Below are 20,396 nucleotides of genomic sequence, written 5' to 3' on the forward strand. Positions count from 1 at the left end.
CTGATCTTTGACCTCAGCTCCACTTTCCTGCCAGATCCCCATATCCTTGATTTCCCCCCCCCCCCCCCAGTCCAAAAATCTATCAATCTCTGTCTTTAATATACTCAACTTAAAACATTAACCCTATTTCTCTCGTGCAGATGCTGCCTGACCAGAGTGTTTCCAGCATTTTCTGTTTTTACTCCAGCAGAGGCATCTTCTTTAGGAAATGTGGAGAAAATTGGAAGGATGTGTCTGCTTAAACTTTCCTTTTCTCCAGATTGAAACTACTGAAATCCAGGGAGTTTAATGAAACTCAGTGAGCGATCTCTTCATAATAAGAAACACCTGTCTACATAATAGATCATCATGTCATGACAAACTAATCAGCTATAATTGCTTTGGCAATTCACAAAATTACCTTGCATCACCAACAGCCGTATGAGTTGCCAAACAAAAGAAAGCAAAAAATATATTTTCCTCCCAATCAGTCTGTGATAAAGAAGTAACTTCTGCACGGCTCCATCGGTTTCTCGTAACCAGGATTCAAGGGAATGAGTATGGTTTCTGTTGGTGGATCATAGTGGCATTAACAGATGTCTGTGGCTAGATTAGTTGGTAGTGGCCCAAAGTCAAGTGGTCATTTGAGTGAATGCAACCAATGCATTGAAAAGAGTCACAGGCTCTGGGTGCTGGAAGAGTTAACGTACATTAAATGTGCTTGCGCTCCCTGCTTGATTGATGCTTCGTATGAAATTCAACAACTAGTGGTCCATTGCATGACTTCAGGAAATGTTTTTGTCATTCCAACATGTCCCCAAAGTAAATAAAGTTTTACTAAAAACTGAAAATGTGCTACATGCTACTCAGTATCTGGAAGAGAATGATGAGTCTCACCCAAAATGTTAACTTTTCAACTAGCCCATCAGGCCTGTAACCGTCAGTTACAAGTGCACTACAGTTGCAAAGAACGGAAGAATTAGGAGCAGGACATACGGCCCCTCAAGCCTGCTCCGCCATTCAATAAGACCATGGCTGATCTTCAGGACCTCAACTCCACTTTCCTGCCTGATCCGCATATCCCTTGATTCCCTTAGCGTCCAAAAATCTATCGATCTCAGCCTTGAATATACTCAACGACTGAGCATCCACAGCCCTCTGGGGCAGAGAATTCCAAAGATTTACAACCTCCGAGTGAAGAAATTCCTCATCTCAAGTCTTAAATGGCCGACCCCTTATCCTGAGACTACACTAGTAAAAAAACAAACTTGCATTTATATTAGTGCCTTACACGTCATCATGACATCCCACAATAATTCACAGCCGAGAGATTGCCATTTGGAAGTGGTTGTATTGGTGGTTGTATTAATGAGGAAAGAAAAACAAGGTGCATCGCACAAAAGTCCACAGAGAAAAGAGCCAAAGATTGGAAGAGGTGACCAAAAAGCTTGAACGAAGAGATGGTCTAAAAGGAGGCAGGGTGGAGGGGTTCATGGAAAGAACTAGAGTTGTACCCAGGTGACTGAAGGCATGGCCGCAAGTGGTGGGACAAAGCGAGGGAAATAGAATGCACAGGAGACCAGAGGTTAGGGGATTGCAGTTCTGGACGAGACCATGGAGTTATTTAACGAGGAGAATCATGAGATTTGAGTCAGAGGACGAGAAGTCAGTGTCGGACAGGGAAATAGGCGAGTGGAAAACGCTATGGGACAGGATACGAGCAGCAGGGTTTTGGATGAACTAGTCTATGGAAGATGGAGGATGGGAGGCCAGCCAGGAGCCCCCTGGAGTAACCAGAGATCATAACAGCAAGTATAAGGATTTCAGTGGCATAGGGATGGATTAGGTGATCTTTCAGAGCTGGAAGTAGGTGGTCTTTGTGATGGGAAGAGGATATAGAATCAGTCCCCACACCCAAAACATTGACACTGGTCTGTTCTCTCCACAGATGCTGACTGGCCTGCTGACTGTTAATAGCATTTGTTATATTTTATTGTGGAGTCAAAAACTCGGCGTGGTGTTAAACAAGGCATTGAGGTTGCGACCAGTCTAAAAGTTGCCAACGAGGGGGTGAAGTTAGTGACGGAGGCTAAAGATGATGGCTTTAGTCTTCCCAATATTTATTTGGAGGTTAGAACTCATTCAAGCAGTCTGACAGCTCAGAGGTCAAAAAAGATAACCCTTTTTGTGGCGCTGACTTAGTGAGGAATGTTTTATAGGAAACTGGGAGAACTCCTCTCTGATTAGTACTGGGCGATCCTATATTTCCATCTGAACAGGCAGGCAGGGTCTGTTTTTATTTCAGATTTAAAAAAAAGATGGTTGGGAGAAGCTTCAGAGGGGATTTGAGGGGAAGCTTCTTTATGCAGAGGGTTGTGGGGGTCTGCAACTCACTGCCTGGAAGGGTGGTGGATGCAGAAACCCTCACCATATTTAAAAGGTGCTTGGATGGAGTGTCGTAACCTGCAGGGTTACGGACCTAGGGCGGGTAAATGGGATTAGACTGGATAAACTCTCGTTGGTTGGCGCAGATACGATGGTAAGTACTGCAGGGAATCTAATAGTTTTGATTGCCTGGATGGATCGATGAGGAATTTTCCCAGATTTCTTTTCCAATTGGCCTGGATTTTTATTTTGCCTCTCCCAGATCACATGGCTCCGGTTGGGGTGGAGTGTAGGATGTTTCAGTATAAGGGGTGTTGCAGTTGTGTGGGGCGGACTGGTTAGGCTGGGTGCTCTTTACCTTTCCGCCATTGTTCATAGGTTTATATGTAACCTTCAGGGCTGCTGACCGAGGGTAGTGTGGCTCTTTGTCGACCAGTGCGGACACGATGGGCTGAAATGGCCTCCTGCGCTGTAGATTGCCATGTTTCTATTTCCAGCAAACGCAGTATTTTGCTTTCGTTATGTGCTTGGGTACTGGAGTGAGGTTTAAACACACACTTTTGCCTAAGGGGCTGAATGACTCAGGAGCTCAAAATGCTCTGTGGGCAAAATCCAAGTTTTGAAAAGTAAAATAACATAAAAAATGGGAGCAGGAGTAGGCCATTTCAGCCCCTCGAGCCTCCTCCGCCATTCAATAAGATCATGGCTGATCTGATCTTGGCCTCAACTCCACTTTCCTGCCCGTTCCCCATAAACCTGGGCTCCCCTATATAGTTAAAAAAATCTGTCTTATCTCAGCCTTGAATATATTCAATGACCCAGCTTCCAATTCTCTAAATTCCAAATCTTTAATTCTATTACTGGATGCTTTTTCACAAATAGATACCATACATATGCACCCATCGTTATGTTTAATGAAATCCCAGTGAGAACACCGCTGTGCTTCTTCAGGTATACCAAGAGAACGATAAGGGTATAAATCCTTTGCTTTACAATTACACTTTAATCTGTGGCATTATTTGGCAGTCCACGAGCTTAACTGATGATTTCAATCTTTAATTGGTACAGTATGTTACTACGAAGGCCTGGGCCAACTTTAATAGTTAATTTCTTGCAATTAATTACAAAACTGTAAAATGCAAACAATGTCAGTTTGATTAGTGAACAATTTGGCTGCCAATTATTCTCCCAAATCTGCTTTCATTAATTTTGTCCCTAATTGTCCAAATTATTCACGCAGATAATTACGTGCAGTCAAATGGATCAACGCTGAATAAACCCACTCATAAAATGACCGTTCAAGAAAAACTGCACGTCTAAATTGTAATATATCCTGTCGCACAAATATCCCAAAGAAGTAGACATACAAAAAATAATTTTTGAAGTGGAGTGACTTATATAAGGATGCATCACTCTGTCCTAACTTGCATAGGAGTTTTTTCCATTTCAAATGTGATGGTCATTAACCAGCCTGGGAGCAGATTTTTTTTTGCAAGTATACAGGCTCCTTCTCAAATGACATTATGAAGAGACCCATCTGCTCTGACTCTTAACTCGCTCCCATAACCAATTCATGATGTCAGGGATTGACTATTGATTAATTAGTCTTTGGAACTACTGCAACTGTATAACTAATTACTGCCGTTTACAAAACACAAACTAATATATCACACATGGCAAAAAAAAGTAATTTTTGGAGTTAATGTGCGAAGTGGAAAGATACAGAATGACCTGACCACATACGAGATCTGCAAGGTACACCTTGAAAAAGTGGAAGCAGAGGAGAGGGAATCTCATTCCTGAAGATGAAAACACCCTGGATATAGAGAGGAAAACAGCGAGCACAATTTACAGATCTGGAAAACCAACCGGTCATCCTGGGCATGGATAAGGAGGAAAGCTAACAGGTTATCCTGGGCATGGATAAGGAGGAAAGCTAACAGGTTATCCTGGGCATGGATAAGGAGGAAAGCTAACAGGTTATCCTGGGCATGGATAAGGAGGAAAGCTAACAGGTTATCCTGGGCATGGATAAGAAGATTTGAAGGGTTGTTCAGGTGGACAGACTCAGACACGGGAGATTAACATGACATCTCTTATGCATTGTGTGATTAAAGAGAAAATCTAGATAACAAATGCTGACTGGTTGTATGTACACTCAATAAATGTCAATAAAAGAAACAACTTGTATTTATATAGCGTCTTTAACGTTTTGAAACATCCCAAGGCGCTTCACAGGTGTATTATAAGACAAAAAAAATTGACACCAAGCAGCATAAGGAGAAATTAGAGCAGGTGACCAAAAGCTTGGTCAAAGTGGTATGTTTCAAGGAGCGTCTTAAAAGGACAGAGAGATAGAGAGGTTTAGGAAGGGAATTCTCGGCAACTGAAGACACAGCCGTCAATGGCGGAGCGATTATAATCAGGGATGGTCAAGAGGGCAGAATTAGAGGAACGCAGACATCTCTTTGGGGGGGGGGGGGGGGAGAGGGGGGCTTGAGATTACAGAGATGAGGAGGGGTGAGGCCATGGAGGGATTTGAAAACAAGGATGAGAATTTTGAGATCAAGGTGTTGCTTAGATAAGAAAAATGTATTTACTGTCTCTCCCCGTCTGTCACGTCGAATCCTAAACAAAGTTGTCATGGAGGAGCTGACATTGCTGATCATACAGTAAGAGGTGACGATCTAGATGCTGATCTGGAAAACACAGCAATGAAGTAACTGGAGCAGAACTTTCTGCAATGTGTTTTGTCGGCACAGGTTCAGCATTGCAAAGGGCAAGTTTAGGACAAACACTAGGAGACATTTCTTTACGTAAACGATGATCAATTGTGGGAATGCACCATCAGGAAAGATAGTTAAGGCCAGGCTACTGGACCAATTTAAGAAACAGCTAAATACTGCAATGGAGAGTTTTGGAAGGATGAGATCAATCAAGCCAACTTCTCCTCTGAACCGAACTGGAAAGGTAAAAATTAATTTGGGAACATAATCAAAATGGCGATGTCTTGCGAGCGCCATTAAATAACTAGTTTCCTCAAGTGTATCCCGACAAGCAACTCTAAGAAATGGATCGGAGACAAAATTGCCAACCAGTAATGCAAATGTAAAAAAAAAAAGTCCTTTGATATTCTAGAAACCAGAGAGATTTATTGATGATGTTCAGCATAATTTTGCCCTAGTAGTTAAGAGGATTTGAGGCAATTAATATTTCATGTTTCATATGATCTTCACTCATTGGCTTTAATTTGTTTTCCTTTTAATAAATAACCCAAGAACACAATTGTCACAATTGCCCTGACCAATTACATTTCGCCCAGCAACTACACTATTACGCAGACTTATAGAAGGTGGGTAGTTTAAGTTGGCAGTAATTAAGAATAGTATTGCTAATGATCTGATTAACAATTTTTTATACGTGATTTAACACACAAAATTTCAAAGAGCAGCACTGTAGCTACCAGGCCAGTGCCATTAATATTCAACATGGGCAGGTTTGAAACTCCTGCTCAAAGTCCGATCCCCATTCTCAGGCAATACATGATGGTAACAGGCTCACTGCTGCATTGGTCAACTCAGCAGACTTGAAAAGATCTTCCCTCACACAGATCTACCCTTCCCCCTTTCAGTGCTCCTTAAGAATCTGTTCTTTTTGAACATTCGACAGTTCTGAAGGGTCAATGACCTGAAACCTGACCTCTTGTTTCTCTCTCTCTATCAAAGGCTGCCTGACCCGCTGAGATTGCCAGCATTTACTGTTTTTATTTCAGATTCCAGCATCCGCGGTATTTTGCTTTTGTATATTTAAACGAGGCAGAATCTGTTCGGTTGGGAATGCGTGCCCGAGAATGCTGTTGAAAAAAAATTTAAAAGGGAGAAAAAGACTGGATGGTGCAAACCGAGATCTGGATTCAAATGCAGCCCATCTGATGGGATGGAAATCTCTTGTCCGTTGACCAAGGAGAAATCAGTTCGGGCATTTTCAAACCAGCTCTTAGTAGTCAGTGGTCTGTGGCACAAAAATGGCAATCTTTGCCTCTAACCATGCTGTACCTGATATGGGAACACTTGATGCTAACACTGGATTCCTGAAGCGCATTGCATTCCACATCATCAACATCCCTGAACTTCATCGCACAAAATGAATTTTTTTTTTTAAATGCCCTCCAGAAAGTATAAAATGCTCCAGAAAATTGGAACGGCCAGTGTTTTAATAATCTGTTCCAATCAAAATTTACCCAAGAGTTTCGATCTCCAGTCTGGTAGCTCTCAGCCTGGGTGAGCAATTAGGACACTACAAGTGGGCTCAGCTCCCTGGAGCTAGGCAGAGGGGATTAAAAATTAGATTGAGCCAGGAATGGGCTACACCCAGCATTCGGCGGGGTGGCCCGACCTGCAAGGGCCATCAGCAGGTCAGGGCCTGCAAAGGAGCGCCGTACAGAGGCATACCACTTCAAGGTACAGGAGTGGGATGGCTGTGAAGAGGGCGACTAGATTGGACCCAGGTCGGTGATTGGAGCGTGGGCCGGTACAGCAGGAGCGGCAAGGTTGGGGCGCAGGAGCGACAAGAGAGCGTGGAGCGACGAGATCGGGGCCCAGGAGAGGCGTGAGTTCAGGGCCCAGAGAGTCGAGAGTCCATGGGCAGCTCGGGCCAGCCCACACTGAGATGTGTGCGTGCACTAGGTCCATGCAGCAGAGCTGGTCTCCAGTCGTCTTGGTTAACCCTTGCCATTGGACCAAGACCTAGCTCTGTCAAGCCCGTGTGGTGGCTGATGTGCAACGACCACCACACGTTAAAAAAATCCACGCACAGACATCTTCCACCCTTCAACATGCAGATCGGGACCTGGAATATTAGATCCTTCATTGAAACACTTGTGAACTCATCCCTTTTTGGCGTGGAAGCAAGTCATCCTCGATATGATGATACCAAAATGGACACTTGGCGGGGGTCTCATCTGCAACACTGCCCAGGAAATGCACGAGAGCAGCGATACCAGGCTCGTGTTGCTAGGTGTCAAATAAAACAATCAAACACAGCAGTGAATTTTATTATTTGTCCAATCCCTCTAAAGCAAACAATGAGGCAACCCTAACAAAATTCTTTTTTTTTTAAATAAAATCGCAGCACAATTGCAAAAAGCCACAAAGAAAATGCCCCACTGGAAAAAAAATTGAAAATCCTGTCGACAGAAAACTGGTCATTAAACCAAAACAAATGATCACAATCAACACTGTATATTGAAAGGACATGTTTGTGGTTATTAAGTTCCTTACAAAAGTGCCAATGCGTGCCATTGTTAGCATCGGTCCAGGTGTGCTGCTGATAGCCAGTCATCCTTTCAAGGTTTCTGCTCACCTTCAGGGTGCTGGAATTTCCCTTCCCTTTAATAATTACAAAATAAATCATTTCAACTCTCCATTTGTTAATTCTGCAGGGGCATGGCAAGTAGCTACCCACGTCATTTAGGACGGTTAAGGTGGATGATGCAACTCGGGGGAATCTCCCTGATGCCACAGCCAGTCTTGTGAATGATAAAAAGTAGAATTTGTCTCAAAACAGACAAGATTTAGGTGCCTATGTATCTTAAAACTAAAGGAATACTACAAGAAGACAGATACATTTGTACACATGTATACACACACACACACACACACGTGAGCTTGTGCCAATTTGCTTGGCTAAGGAAAGGTAAAATTCTTCTATGTTTTAGACTTCATTTTATAAATTCGCAAGCTGGTTCCATATAACGTGATAATAATTGTGCAGTTATACTCTACTCGTGCATATTTCTGGAATGCCAAGATATGATGTGGGAGCAATCACCTGAAAATAAAGTTATATTTGTACACCACCTGCTCTGCAGGCTGCACTTGGATAAGTATTAGAATAGGAATAGGTCACTAGATTAATATTTATTTCAGGTCAGTACTCACTTTAGCCAGGGGAGCGCGGATTCAGTGTCGAGCTCCTCCACATCCTCGCCACTGTCATTTCGAAGCAGTGCAGCACACTGAAAATGGCCACAGGAGAAGTCGAATTGCTTCAATAATCAGAGATGGCTCTGAAAAGTCTCTACCAGAAATGTTAGCCTGTCTCTTCACTTCCAGATGCTGATGGACCTGCATTTTTTTTTGATTATAAGTTTTATCTTAATTTCTTACCCAAGGATCTAGGGGTTACTGAAGTGAGGTCTTAAATAAAAATCAACTTATTTGTGCCTTCCCTCTAGGATTATTTCAATGAATGTAAATAGAAAGTATGATCTACTTACCGTGCATAGTACTTACCCATAGATTTCCTACATCTTTTCAAATTCTGGATAACCAATACCTCACACGAGTAGCGTAACAAAGATATAATTAGCTCCACAGGCTTAAACAAATGGCTAAATAATCCAGAATGCAACAGGGGAAAAAAGTGGCCATGCAAAACCAGGCCAATAGGTAGATATTATAGATGTCTCAGATTATCAGGGTGGGAACTTACTTCAGATGCATTATAGAGAATTGCTTTTATTATCAATGGTACACAGGTCCATACATGCTCCCATGTAGGAGAAGAACATCATCTCGAGTCCCGATCTGCTATTATCATGATACTGCGCAATCTCTGAAAGCAGACCAAAATGCCACGATGATGTGGCCAGAGTCCTAGTATTCCTGTTGGGAATGCTGAGCGGAAGAATTCTCGGAGGTATGGTCAGTTTTCATACAGAAGAAGTGGAAAGGTTGGGACCTTCCCAAATCATACAGAAAAGCTGAGGTTTTTTTTTTTACAAAAAGGACTTCCTTCACAAGGTTCACTTTTAAAAGTCTAAAAGTATGTATACAGGACCTTCTTTACATTATTCTTAAAAAAGTTTCTATGTACATATTTTTTTCAAAAAAAACACAAACATTTGTCTCCTAGTGGAGAGATTGCTCCAAACTGTGAAGAATGTCTCAGTATAAGGTTTGTTTTGCCACTCTTTCAATGTGACTGTCCAGTGGTACTCTCTGTTGAACTGGGCTCCGTACCGTCTTCATTACTACTGTCCACATCTTGTTCCATGGCTGAATACTGTACAGACTCCTCATCGGCGATTCGTTGGCTGGTAAAGTTTGTGATATCCAAGAGACCACTGGGTTCGACCACCACATTTGAGCTGGACTGACTGGGTATGGAATACTGAGGTATAGACTGGAAAAGAAAAAAAATGATTGATCATAGAATCATAGAAATTGCAATCTGGAAGGTAGCCATTTGACCCACTGTATCTGTGCAGGTGCTAGCTCTCCAACTTAAGTTATCTATTTTATCCTATTTTCCTGTACCCTTGTAAATAATGTTATAGAAAATGCCTCAATAGCCACATGTTCCAATAGCCCAGTGCAGAAAAATATTCTAGTAACTTGCCCCTTCATTTTTCCAGAGCTAATCCTAAATCTATAAAAGAAAGGACTTGCCTTTATATAGTGTCTTCATGACCTCAAGACGTGCAAAGCATTTTACAGCCAATGAAGTTTACTTTTGAAGTGTAATCACTTGTTGCAACGTGGGGAAATGAGACAGCTAATCTGCACACAGCAAGGTCGCATCAAACAGTAATGAAATACATGACCAGATAATCTGCTTTTCAGTGAGGTTGGTTGAGGGATAAATATTGACCAGGTCACTGGGAAGACCTCGCCTGTTCTTCTTTGAATAGTGCCGTGGGATCTTTTACATCCACCCGAGAGGGCAATAGGACCTCGGTTTAACGAATCATCTGAAAGACGGCACCTGAGACACTGCAGCACTCCCTTAGTACCACATTGAGGTATCAGCCTGGATTGTGTGCTGAAGAGAATAGAGGGTTGCGCTGATAGATTTAGATGAGGAAAGACAAGAGGAGGCTCGGGTGGAGCATAAACGCCAGTATTTACCAGTTGGGCTGAATGGTCTGTTTCTGTGCCATATATCCGATGCAATCCTATGACTGAGTGTTGCTCGAGTCATAGAAACACAGAAAATAGGTGCAGGAGTAGGCCATTCGAGCCTGCACCGCCATTCAATGAGTTCATGGCTGAACATGCAACTTCAGTACCCCATTCCTGCTTTCTCGCCATACCACTTGATCCCCCTAGTAGTAAGGACTACATCTAACTCCTTTTTGAATATATTTAGTGAATTGGCCTCAACAACTTCCTGTGGCAGAGAATTCCACAGGTTCACCACTCTCTGGGTGAAGAAGTTTCTCCTCATCTCGGTCCTAAATGGCTTACCCCTTATCCTTAGACTGTGACCCCTGGTTCTGGACTTCCCCAACATTGGGAACGTTCTTCCTGCATCTAACCTGTCTAAACCCGTCAGAATTTTCAATGTTTCTCTGAGATCCCCTCTCATTCTTCTGAACTCGTCAATACAAGCCCAGTTGATCCAGTCTTTCTTGATAGGTCAGTCCCGCCATCCCGGGAATCAGTCTGGTGAACCTTCGCTGCACTCCCTCAATAGCAAGAATGTCCTTCCTCAAGTTAGGAGACCAAAACTGTACACAATACTCCAGGTGTGGTCTCACCAAGGCCCTGTACAACTGTAGCAACACCTCCCTGCCCCTGTACTCAAATCCCCTCACTATGAAGGCCAACATGCCATTTGCTTTCTTCACCGCCTGCTGTACCTGCATGCCATTTGCTTTCTTCACCGCCTGCTGTACCTGCATGCCACCCTTCAATGACTGATGTACCATGACACCCAGGTCTTGTTGCACCTCCCCTTTTCCTAATCTGTCGCTATTCAAATAATAGTCTGTCTCTCTGTTTTTGCCACCAAAGTGGATAACCTCACATTTATCCACATTATACTTCATCTGCCATGCATTTGCCCACTCACCTAACCTATCCAAGTCACTCTGCAGCCTCATAGTATCCTCCTCGCAGCTCACACTGCCATCCAACTTAATGTCATCTGTAAATTTGGAGATATTACATTTAATCCCCTCGCCTAAATCATTAATGTACAATGTAAACAGCTGGGGCCCCAGCACAGAACCTTGTGGTACCCCACTAGTCACTGCCTGCCATTCTGAAAAGTCCCCATTTACTCCTACTCTTTGCTTCCTGTCTGACAACCAGTTCTCAATCCACGTCAGCACACTACCCCCAATCCCATGTGCTTTAACTTTGCACATTAATCTCTTGTGTGGGACCTTGTCGAAAGCCTTCTGAAAGTCCAAATATACCACATCAACTGGTTCTCCCTTGTCCACTCTACTGGAAACATCCTCAAAAAATTCCAGAAGATTTGTCAAGCATGATTTCCCTTTCACAAATCCATGCTGACTTGGACCCATCATGTCACCTCTTTCCAAATGCGCTGCCATGACATCCTTAATAATTGATTCCATCATTTTACCCACTACTGAGGTCAGGCTGACCAGTCTATAATTCCCTGTTTGCACTCTCCCTCCTTTTTAAAAAAGTGGGGTTACATTGGCTACCCTCCACTCCATAGGAACTGATCCAGAGTCTATGGAATGTTGGAAAATGACTGTCAATGCATCCGCTATTTCCAAGGCCACCTCCTTAAGTACTCTGGGATGCAGTCCATCAGGCCCTGGGGATTTATCGGCCTTCAATTCCATCAATTTTCCGACTAATAAGGATTTCCCTCAGTTCCTCCTCCTTACGAGACCCTCTGACCCCTTTTATATCCGGAAGGTTGTTTGTGTCCTCCTTAGTGAATACCGAACCAAAGTACTTGTTCAATTGGTCTGCAATTTCTTTCTTCCCAGTTATGACTTTCCCTGATTCTGACTGCAAGGGACCTACGTTTGTCTTTACTAACCTTTTTCTCTTTACATATCTATAGAAGCTTTTGCAGTCCCTTTTAGTGTTCCCTGCAAGCTTCCTCCCGTACTCTATTTTCCCTGCCCTAATCAAACCCTTTGTCCTCCTCTGCTGAGTTCTAAATTTCTCCCAGTGCCCGGGTTCACTGTTATTTCTGGCCAATTTGTATGCCACTTCCTTGGCTTTAATACTATGCCTGATTTCCCTTGATAGCCACAGTTGAGCCACCTTCCCTTTTTTATTTTTACGCCAGACAGGGATGTACAATTGTTGTAGTTCATCCATGCAGTCTCTAAATGCCTGCCATTGTCCATCCACTGTCAACCCCTTAAGTATCATTCGCCAATCTATCCTAGCCAATTCACGCCTCATACCTTCAAAGTTAGCCTTCTTTAAGTTCTGGACCATGGTCTCTGAATTAACTATTTCATTCTCCATCCTAATGTAGAATTCCACCATATTATGGTCACTCTTTCCCAAGAGGCTTCACACAACGAGATTTCTAATTAATCCTCTCTCATTACACAACACCCAATCGAAGATGGCCTCCCCCCTAGTTGGTTCCTCGACGTATTGGTCTAGAAAACCATCCCTTATGCACTCCAGGAAATCCTCCTCCACCGTATTGCTTCCAGTTTGGTTAGCCCAATCTATATGCATATTAAAGTCACCCATGATAACTGCTGCACCTTTATTGCATGCACCCCTAATTTCCTGTTTGATGCCCTCCCCAACATCACTATTACTGTCTGGAGGTCTGTACACAACTCCCACTAACGTTTTTTGCCCTTTGGTGTTCTGCAGCTCGACCCATATAGATTCCATATCATCCAAGCTAATGTCCTTCCTAACTATTGCATTAATCTCCTCTTTAACCAGCAATGCTACCCCACCTCTTTTTCCTTTTATTCTATCCTTCCTGAATGTTGAATACCCTTGGATGTTGAGTTCCCAGTCCTGATCATCCTGGAGCCACGTCTCTGTAATCCCAATCACATCATATCTGTTAACATCTATTTGCAGTTAATTCATCCACCTTATTACGGATACTCTTTGCATTAAGACACACAGCCTTCAGGCTTGTTTTTTTAACACCCTTTGTCTTTTTAGAATTATGATGTAGTGTGGCCCTTTTTGTTTCTTGCCTTTGTTTACTCAGCCTTCCGCTATTGCTTTTTATCTTTCTACCATCTGTTTCTGACTCCATATTACTTTGCACTGTCTCATAGAAACATAGAAAATAGGTGCAGGAGTAGGCCATTCGGCCCTTCTAGCCTGCACCGCCATTCAATGAGTTCATGGCTGAACATTCAACTTCAGTACCCCATTCCTGCTTTCTCGCCATACCCCTTGATCCCCCAAGTAGTAAGGACTTCATCTAACTCCTTTTTGAATATATTTAGTGAATTGGCCTCAACAACTTTCTGTGGTAGAGAATTCCACAGGTTCACCACTCTCTGGGTGAAGAAGTTCCTCCGCATCTCGGTCCTAAATGGCTTACCCCTTATCCTTAGACTGTGACCTCTGGTTCTGGACTTCCCCAACATTGGGAACATTCTTCCTGCATCTAACCTGTCTAACCCCGTCAGAATTTTAAATGTTTCTATGAGGTCCCCTCTCATTCTTCTGAACTCCAGTGAATACAAGCCCAGTTGATCCAGTCTTTCTTGATAGGTCAGTCCCACCATCCCGGGAATCAGTCTGGTGAACCTTCGCTGCACTCCCTCAATAGCAAGAATGTCCTTCCTCAGGTTAGGAGACTAAAACTGTACACAATACTCCAGGTGTGGCCTCACCAATGCCCTGTACAACTGTAGCAACACCTCCCTGCCCCTGTACTCAAATCCCCTTGCTATGAAGGCCAACATGCCATTTGCTTTCTTAACCGCCTGCTGCACCTGCATGCCAACCTTCAATGACTGATGTACCATGACACCCAGGTCTCTTTGCACCTCCCCTTTTCCTAATCTGTCACCATTCAGATAATAGTCTGTCTTTCTGTTTTTACCATCAAAGTGGATAACCTCACATTTATCCACATTATACTTCATCTGCCATGCATTTGCCCACTCACCTAACCTATCCAAGTCGCTCTGCAGCCTCACAGCATCCTCCTCGCAGCTCACACTGCCACCCAACTTAGTGTCATCCGCAAATTTGGAGATACTACATTTAATCCCCTCATCTAAATCATTAATGTACAGTGTAAACAGCTGGGGCCCCAGCACAGAACCTTGCGGTACCCCACTAGTCACTGCCTGCCATTCTGAAAAGTACCCATTTACTCCTACTCTTTGCTTCCTGTCTGACAACCAGTTCTCAATCCATGTCAGTACACTACCCCCAATCCCATGTGCTCTAACTTTGCACATCAATCTCTTGTGTGGGACCTTGTCGAACGCCTTCTGAAAGTCCAAATATACCACATCAACTGGTTCTCCCTTATCCACTCTACTGGAAACATCCTCAAAAAATTCCAGAAGATTTGTCAAGCATGATTTCCCTTTCATAAATCCATGCTGACTTGGACCTATCATGTCACCTCTTTCCAAATGCACTGCTATGACATCCTTAATAATTGATTCCATCATTTTACCCACTACCGATGTCAGGCTGACCGGTCTATAATTCCCTGTTTTCTCTCTCCCTCCTTTTTTAAAAAGTGGGGTTACATTGGCTACCCTCCACTCCATAGGAACTGATCCAAAGTCAATGGAATGTTGGAAAATGACTGTCAACGCATCCACTATTTCCAAGGCCACCTCCTTAAGTACTCTGGGATGCAGTCCATCAGGCCCTGGGGATTTATCGGCCTTCAATCCCATCAATTTCCCCAACACAATTTCCCGGCTAATAAGGATTTCCCTCAGTTCCTCCTCCTTACTAGACCCCCCGACCCCTTTTATAACCGGAAGGTTGTTCGTGTCCTCCTTCGTGAATACCGCTGCATAGGTTCCCATCCCCCTGCCATATTAGTTTAAACACTCCCGAACTGCATTAGCAAATGTTACCCCCAGGACATCAGTTCCAGTCCTGCCCAAGTGCAAACCGTCCCTTTTGTACCAGTCTAGGACTTTCTGTCTCAAGAGGCGAGAGTGCTACCACTGAGTCAAGGCTGACACCTGCCCCCTTGTTATTGATTTGTCAACCAGTTCATTATCTACTCTTTCAAAATCAATTGCTCTTTTAACCATGTCTGTTCCAAAAAGGCCCCAAATTATTCAATGATTCTTCATAACTATAACCTCTCATTTCTGGTATCATTCTATTGAATTTCTGCAGTAACTAGAACATACACCACACTAACAACCCAAATGTATGAAACATAGAAAATAGGTGCAGGAGTAGGCCATTCGGCCCTTCGAGTCTGCACCGCCATTCAATGAGTTCATGGCTGAACATGCAACTTCAGTACCCCATTCCTGCTTTCTCGCCATGAAACCTGATATGCAACATTTGGTTGTATATAATTTATTTATAAAATGTATATGATAAATTTTCCCCATTGCACCATCCCTTCTGATCTCTGGAATGCTACAAACATCTCTATGGAAGTCTCAAATTAATAAATGAAAGCTAAATGATATTATTTTATATCAAAATGTATTGGGCTATTTAAATTGAAACACCTAATAGAGGGGCAAGGCCCATATAACAAGAAATCAGACATTTTAGAAAGAATACAAAAGAAAAGGAGGTAAAGCTAGTGGTGGTTACATAAGACCAAGCTTGGGTTGTAAATTGAATAAGAATGGGAAGGAGAGGGAAGGGGTTTCCAAAGGACCAATTAAACCAGTCTCTGTTGGAAGGTCATTGACTCGAAATGTTAACTCTGCTTCTCTTATCACGGATGCTGCCTGACCTGCTGAGTATTAGCAGCATTTTCTGTTTTTACTCCAATTAAACTAGGCTATGAATTGCGTTTTCATTCCAACAGCATACTGATGCTATGCATCAGATGTCCTTTCCCTCATTAGCTCAACTAACATCCTGCAGACCTGACAGTCATGCATTCTCTCATTAGTTTGCAATGCAGGACAGGTTATTTGTTTTCTAAATTAGCATATAACTTTGCTCTGCACTCGGATGTATGCACATCAAATCTTACAAACCAGTTCTGTGCTACTGTTTAAGAGTGTACAGGCAGAGAGCAAGTGAGTGACCGTCAGACAGAAGAGGACCACCAGGCAGATAGTGCAGGAGTCCCCCGAGTGCATCTCAATCTCCAACCAATATTCTGTTTTGAGTACCGGTGGGGACGATGGTTCCTCTGGGGAGTGTAGCCAGAGCCAAGTCCACGACACTATGGGTGGCTCAACTGCACAGGGGAGGGGGGAAATATAAAGAGTGGAAGAGCAATAGTGGTAGGGGATTTAATAGTTAGGGGACCAGACAGGCGTTTTTGCAGCTGCAGACGTGACTCCAGAATGGTATGCTGTCTCCCTGGCGCTAGGGTCAAGGACGTCACTGACCGGCTGCAGGTGATTCTGGGGGGAGAGAGGGTGAACAGCCAGAGGTCGTGGTCCATATCAGTACCAACGCCAAAGGTAAAAAGAGGGATGAGGTCCTGCAGGTAGAGTTTAGGGAGCTCGGAGATTAAAAAGCAGGACTTCAAAAAGGTAATCATCTCCGGGTTACTCCCAGTGCTACGTGCTAGTGAGTACAGAAATAGGTGGATAGAGAAGATGAATGCGTGGCTGGAAGGATGGTGCAGGAGGGAGGGCTTTAGATTCCCGAGGCATTGGGACTGTTTCTGGGGGTGGTATGACCTGTACAAGCCAGACGAGTTGCACCTCAACAGAGCCAAAACCAATATCTTCGCAGGGAAGGGGAGGGGGAGGGGGAGGAGAGGTGGCGTTGCTAGTGCTGTTGGGGAGAGGGATGGGAACCTGAGAATATGTTCGGGGGGGGGGGGGGAAGAAGAGAAACAAAGCTGGAATTGGAAAGCAGAAAAGAGAAAGTGAATTTGGAAGGCAGAGGAGTCAAGGGCTAGAAAATAGACAAGGAAGTTTGGCAATGCTAAATGGTATATACCTCAATGCAAGGAATCTGGGGAATAAGGCAAATGAGCTGAGTGCACAGATAGACACTTGGGAGTATGATATTATAGCTATTACTGAGACTTGGCTGAAAGAAGGGCAGGTATGGCAGCTCAACAGTTCTGGTTACAGGGTTTTCAGACGGCATAGAGAGGGGAGTAAAAAAGGAGGAGGGGGGGTTGCAGTATTGATTAAAGAAACAATTACAGTGGTGAGGAGGTATGATATGTTGGAAAGATCATCCACTGACGCCCATATGGGTCAAATTGAAGAACAAAAAGGGCGATCACACTACTGGGAGTGTACTATAGACCTCCAAACAGTCAGAGGGAGATAGAAGTGCAAATATGTGGGCAAATTTCTGAGTAATAATAAGGGATTTCAACAACCCAATATTAAAATTAGTGTGAAAGGTAGAGAGTCTGCAGAATTCCTAAAATGCTATCAGGAGAACTTTTTAAGCCAGTCTGTAGCAAGCCCAACAAGGGGGGGCAGTTCTGGACTTAGTTTTAGAGAATGAAGCTGGGCAGGTGGATGAGATATCAATGGGAGAGTATTTTGGTGCTAGAGATCATAATTCAGTTATATTTAACGTAGTTATGGAAAAGGACGAAGGTAGACCAGGAATAAAAGTTCTCCATTGGGGAAACGCCAATTTGCTAAGCTGAGAGGTGATTTAGCCAATGCACTGGAAACAGCTACTTGAAGGTGTCAGAACAGTGGGAGGCATTCAAGGAGATCATCCGGAGGCTTCAGAGCAAGTATATACCCTTAAAGAAAATGTGTGTGGGACTCACAAATCTAGAGCCCCCTGGATGTCAAGGGTAGGATAAAGAAAAAAAAGAAGGCTTATGACAGATACTGAGGGCTCAATACTGCATTAACTCCGGAGGGGTATAGAAAGTGCAGTGGTGAAATTAAAAAGGAAATTAAGAAAGCAAAGAGAGTATGAAAAAAGGTTGGCAAGTAAAATCAAGGAAAATCCAAAGATGTTTTATAAATACATTAAGAGTAAGAGGATAACTAAAGAGTAGAGCCGATTAGATACCATAAAGATAATCTGTGTGTGGAGGCAGAAGATGTAGGTATGTTCTTAATGAATACTTTGCGTCTGTTTTCACAAAAAAGAGAGGGGTGATGCAGACATTGCAATCAGGGAGGAGTATGAAAGATGACAAACAGTCTGAGAGGAAGTATTAAGGGCTTTTAGCAGCTTTGAAAGTGGATAAACCCCAGGCCCGGATGAAATGTATCCCAGGCTGTGAAAAAAAGTAAAAGAGGAAATAGCATTTTCCAATCCTCTCTGGCTACAGGTGTGGTACTGGAGGACTGCTAACGTGGTACCTTTGTTTAAAAAGGGAGAAACGATAGTCCAAGTAATTACAGGCCAGTCAGCCTACCCTCGGTGGTGGGAAAATTATTGGAAAAAATTCGGAGGGACAGGATAAATCTTCATTTAGAAAGACACGGATTAATCAAGGACAGTCAGCATGGATTTGTTAAGATTGTGTCTGGCTAACTTGATTGAATATTTTGAGGAGGTAACAAGGAGGGTCAATGACGGTAGTGCGTTTGATGTAGTGTATATGAATTTTAGCAAGACTCTTGATAAGGTCCACAAGGCAGACTGGTCACAAAAGTAAAAGCCCATGGGATCCAGGGCAAAGTGGCAAGTTGGATCCAAAATTGGCTCAGAGACAGGAAGCAAAGGGTAATGGTTGATGGGTGTTTTTGTGACTGGAAGGCTGTTTCCAGTGGGGTTCTGCAGGGCTCAGTACTAGGTCCCTTGTTTTTTGTGGTATACATCAATGATTTAGACTTGAATATAGGGGGTATGATTAAGAAGTTTGCAGATGATACTAAAACCGGCTGTGTGGTTGATAATAAAGAAGAAAGCTGTAGACTGCAGGAAGGTATCAATGAACTGATCAGGTGGGCAGAAAAGTAGCAAATGGAATTCAATCCAGAGATGATGCACTTTGGGAGGGCTAACAAGGCAAGGGAATACACATTAAATGGTAGGACACTGAGAAGTATAGAGGAACAGAGGAACTTTGGAGTGCATGTCCACAGATCCCTGAAGATAGCAGGCCAGGTAGATAAGATGGTTAAGAAGGCATACAGAGTACTTGCATTTATTAGCTGAGGCATAGAATACAAGAGCAGAGAGGTTATGCTTGAACTGTATAAAACACTAGTTAGGCTATAGCTAGAGTACTGCGTGCAGTTCTGGTCAGCACATTACAGGAAAGGTGTGATTGCACTAGAGAGGGTAGAGGAGATTTATGAGGATGTTGCCAGGACTGGAGAATTTTAGCTATGAGCATGATTGGATAGGCCGAGTTTGTTTTCTTTGGACCAGAGGAGGCTGAGGGGAGACCTTATCGAGGTGTATAACTTTATGAGGGGCCTAGGTAGAGTGGATAAGAAAGACCTATCTCCCTGAGCAGAGGGGTCAACAACCAGCGGGCATAGATTTAAAGTAATTGGTAGGAGGTTTAGAGGAGATTTGAGGAGAAATTTCTTCACCCAGGAGGGGTCTGGAACTCACTGCCTGAAAGGGTGATAGAGGCAGAAACCCTCACCACATTTAAAAAGTACTTCGATGTGCACCTGAAGTGCCATAACCTACAGGGCTATGGACCAAGAGCTGGAAAGTGGGATTAGGTTGGATAGCTCTTTGTCGGCCGGCGCAAACACGATGGGCCGAAATGGCCTCCTTCTGTGCTATAAATTTTGATGATTTCTATGGTGGCACAGTTTCCAAGTACAGCTAAAGTAACACCCCCCAATTTACTGGTTTTACATTGCAAGAAAAAACATCAATTCCATAACAGAATTGTTGCAAGAGCTTTGGTATGGAGGACGGTGAAACCACATTTAAGATAAATTCACGACACAAAATGGTAGCCCTTTGACTGCCAACAGGAGAAGGCAATTTGCAACCTGGGTTTGTAAATTATCAACTCGCACACAGAGGCTAAAACAAACACTAATATTACAGTTATAAAGCCCGTGTGTAAATGCTTCATTATTATATTAACTTATATTAACCCTATACAAGTAACCTAGTTTTCCCACATTCTCCTTTATTGGTGACCTATTTTTATCTTTTCTTTTCATCAAATGCCAACTATCTTTTCCTTAGAAAGTGCTATGAATATAGACAAACGCAAATTCA

The 20,396-nt window shown here is 43.3% G+C and overlaps 1 protein-coding gene across 1 annotated transcript in view; it reads right to left on the reverse strand.

Moving 5' to 3' along the window:
* Positions 1 to 8,864: 8,864 nt before the first annotated feature.
* Positions 8,865 to 20,396, reverse strand: part of emsy (EMSY transcriptional repressor, BRCA2 interacting) — a 73,316-nt gene continuing 61,784 nt past the window's right edge. Inside the window, exon 22 of the mRNA XM_070891345.1 lies at positions 8,865 to 9,549. Within this exon, the coding sequence (XP_070747446.1) occupies positions 9,340 to 9,549 (210 nt within the window). The 3' untranslated portion in view covers positions 8,865 to 9,339. The remainder of the gene's footprint in view (positions 9,550 to 20,396) is intronic.

This window comes from Pristiophorus japonicus, chromosome 10, assembly GCF_044704955.1.
Source record: "Pristiophorus japonicus isolate sPriJap1 chromosome 10, sPriJap1.hap1, whole genome shotgun sequence".
NCBI lineage: Eukaryota > Metazoa > Chordata > Chondrichthyes > Pristiophoridae > Pristiophorus > Pristiophorus japonicus.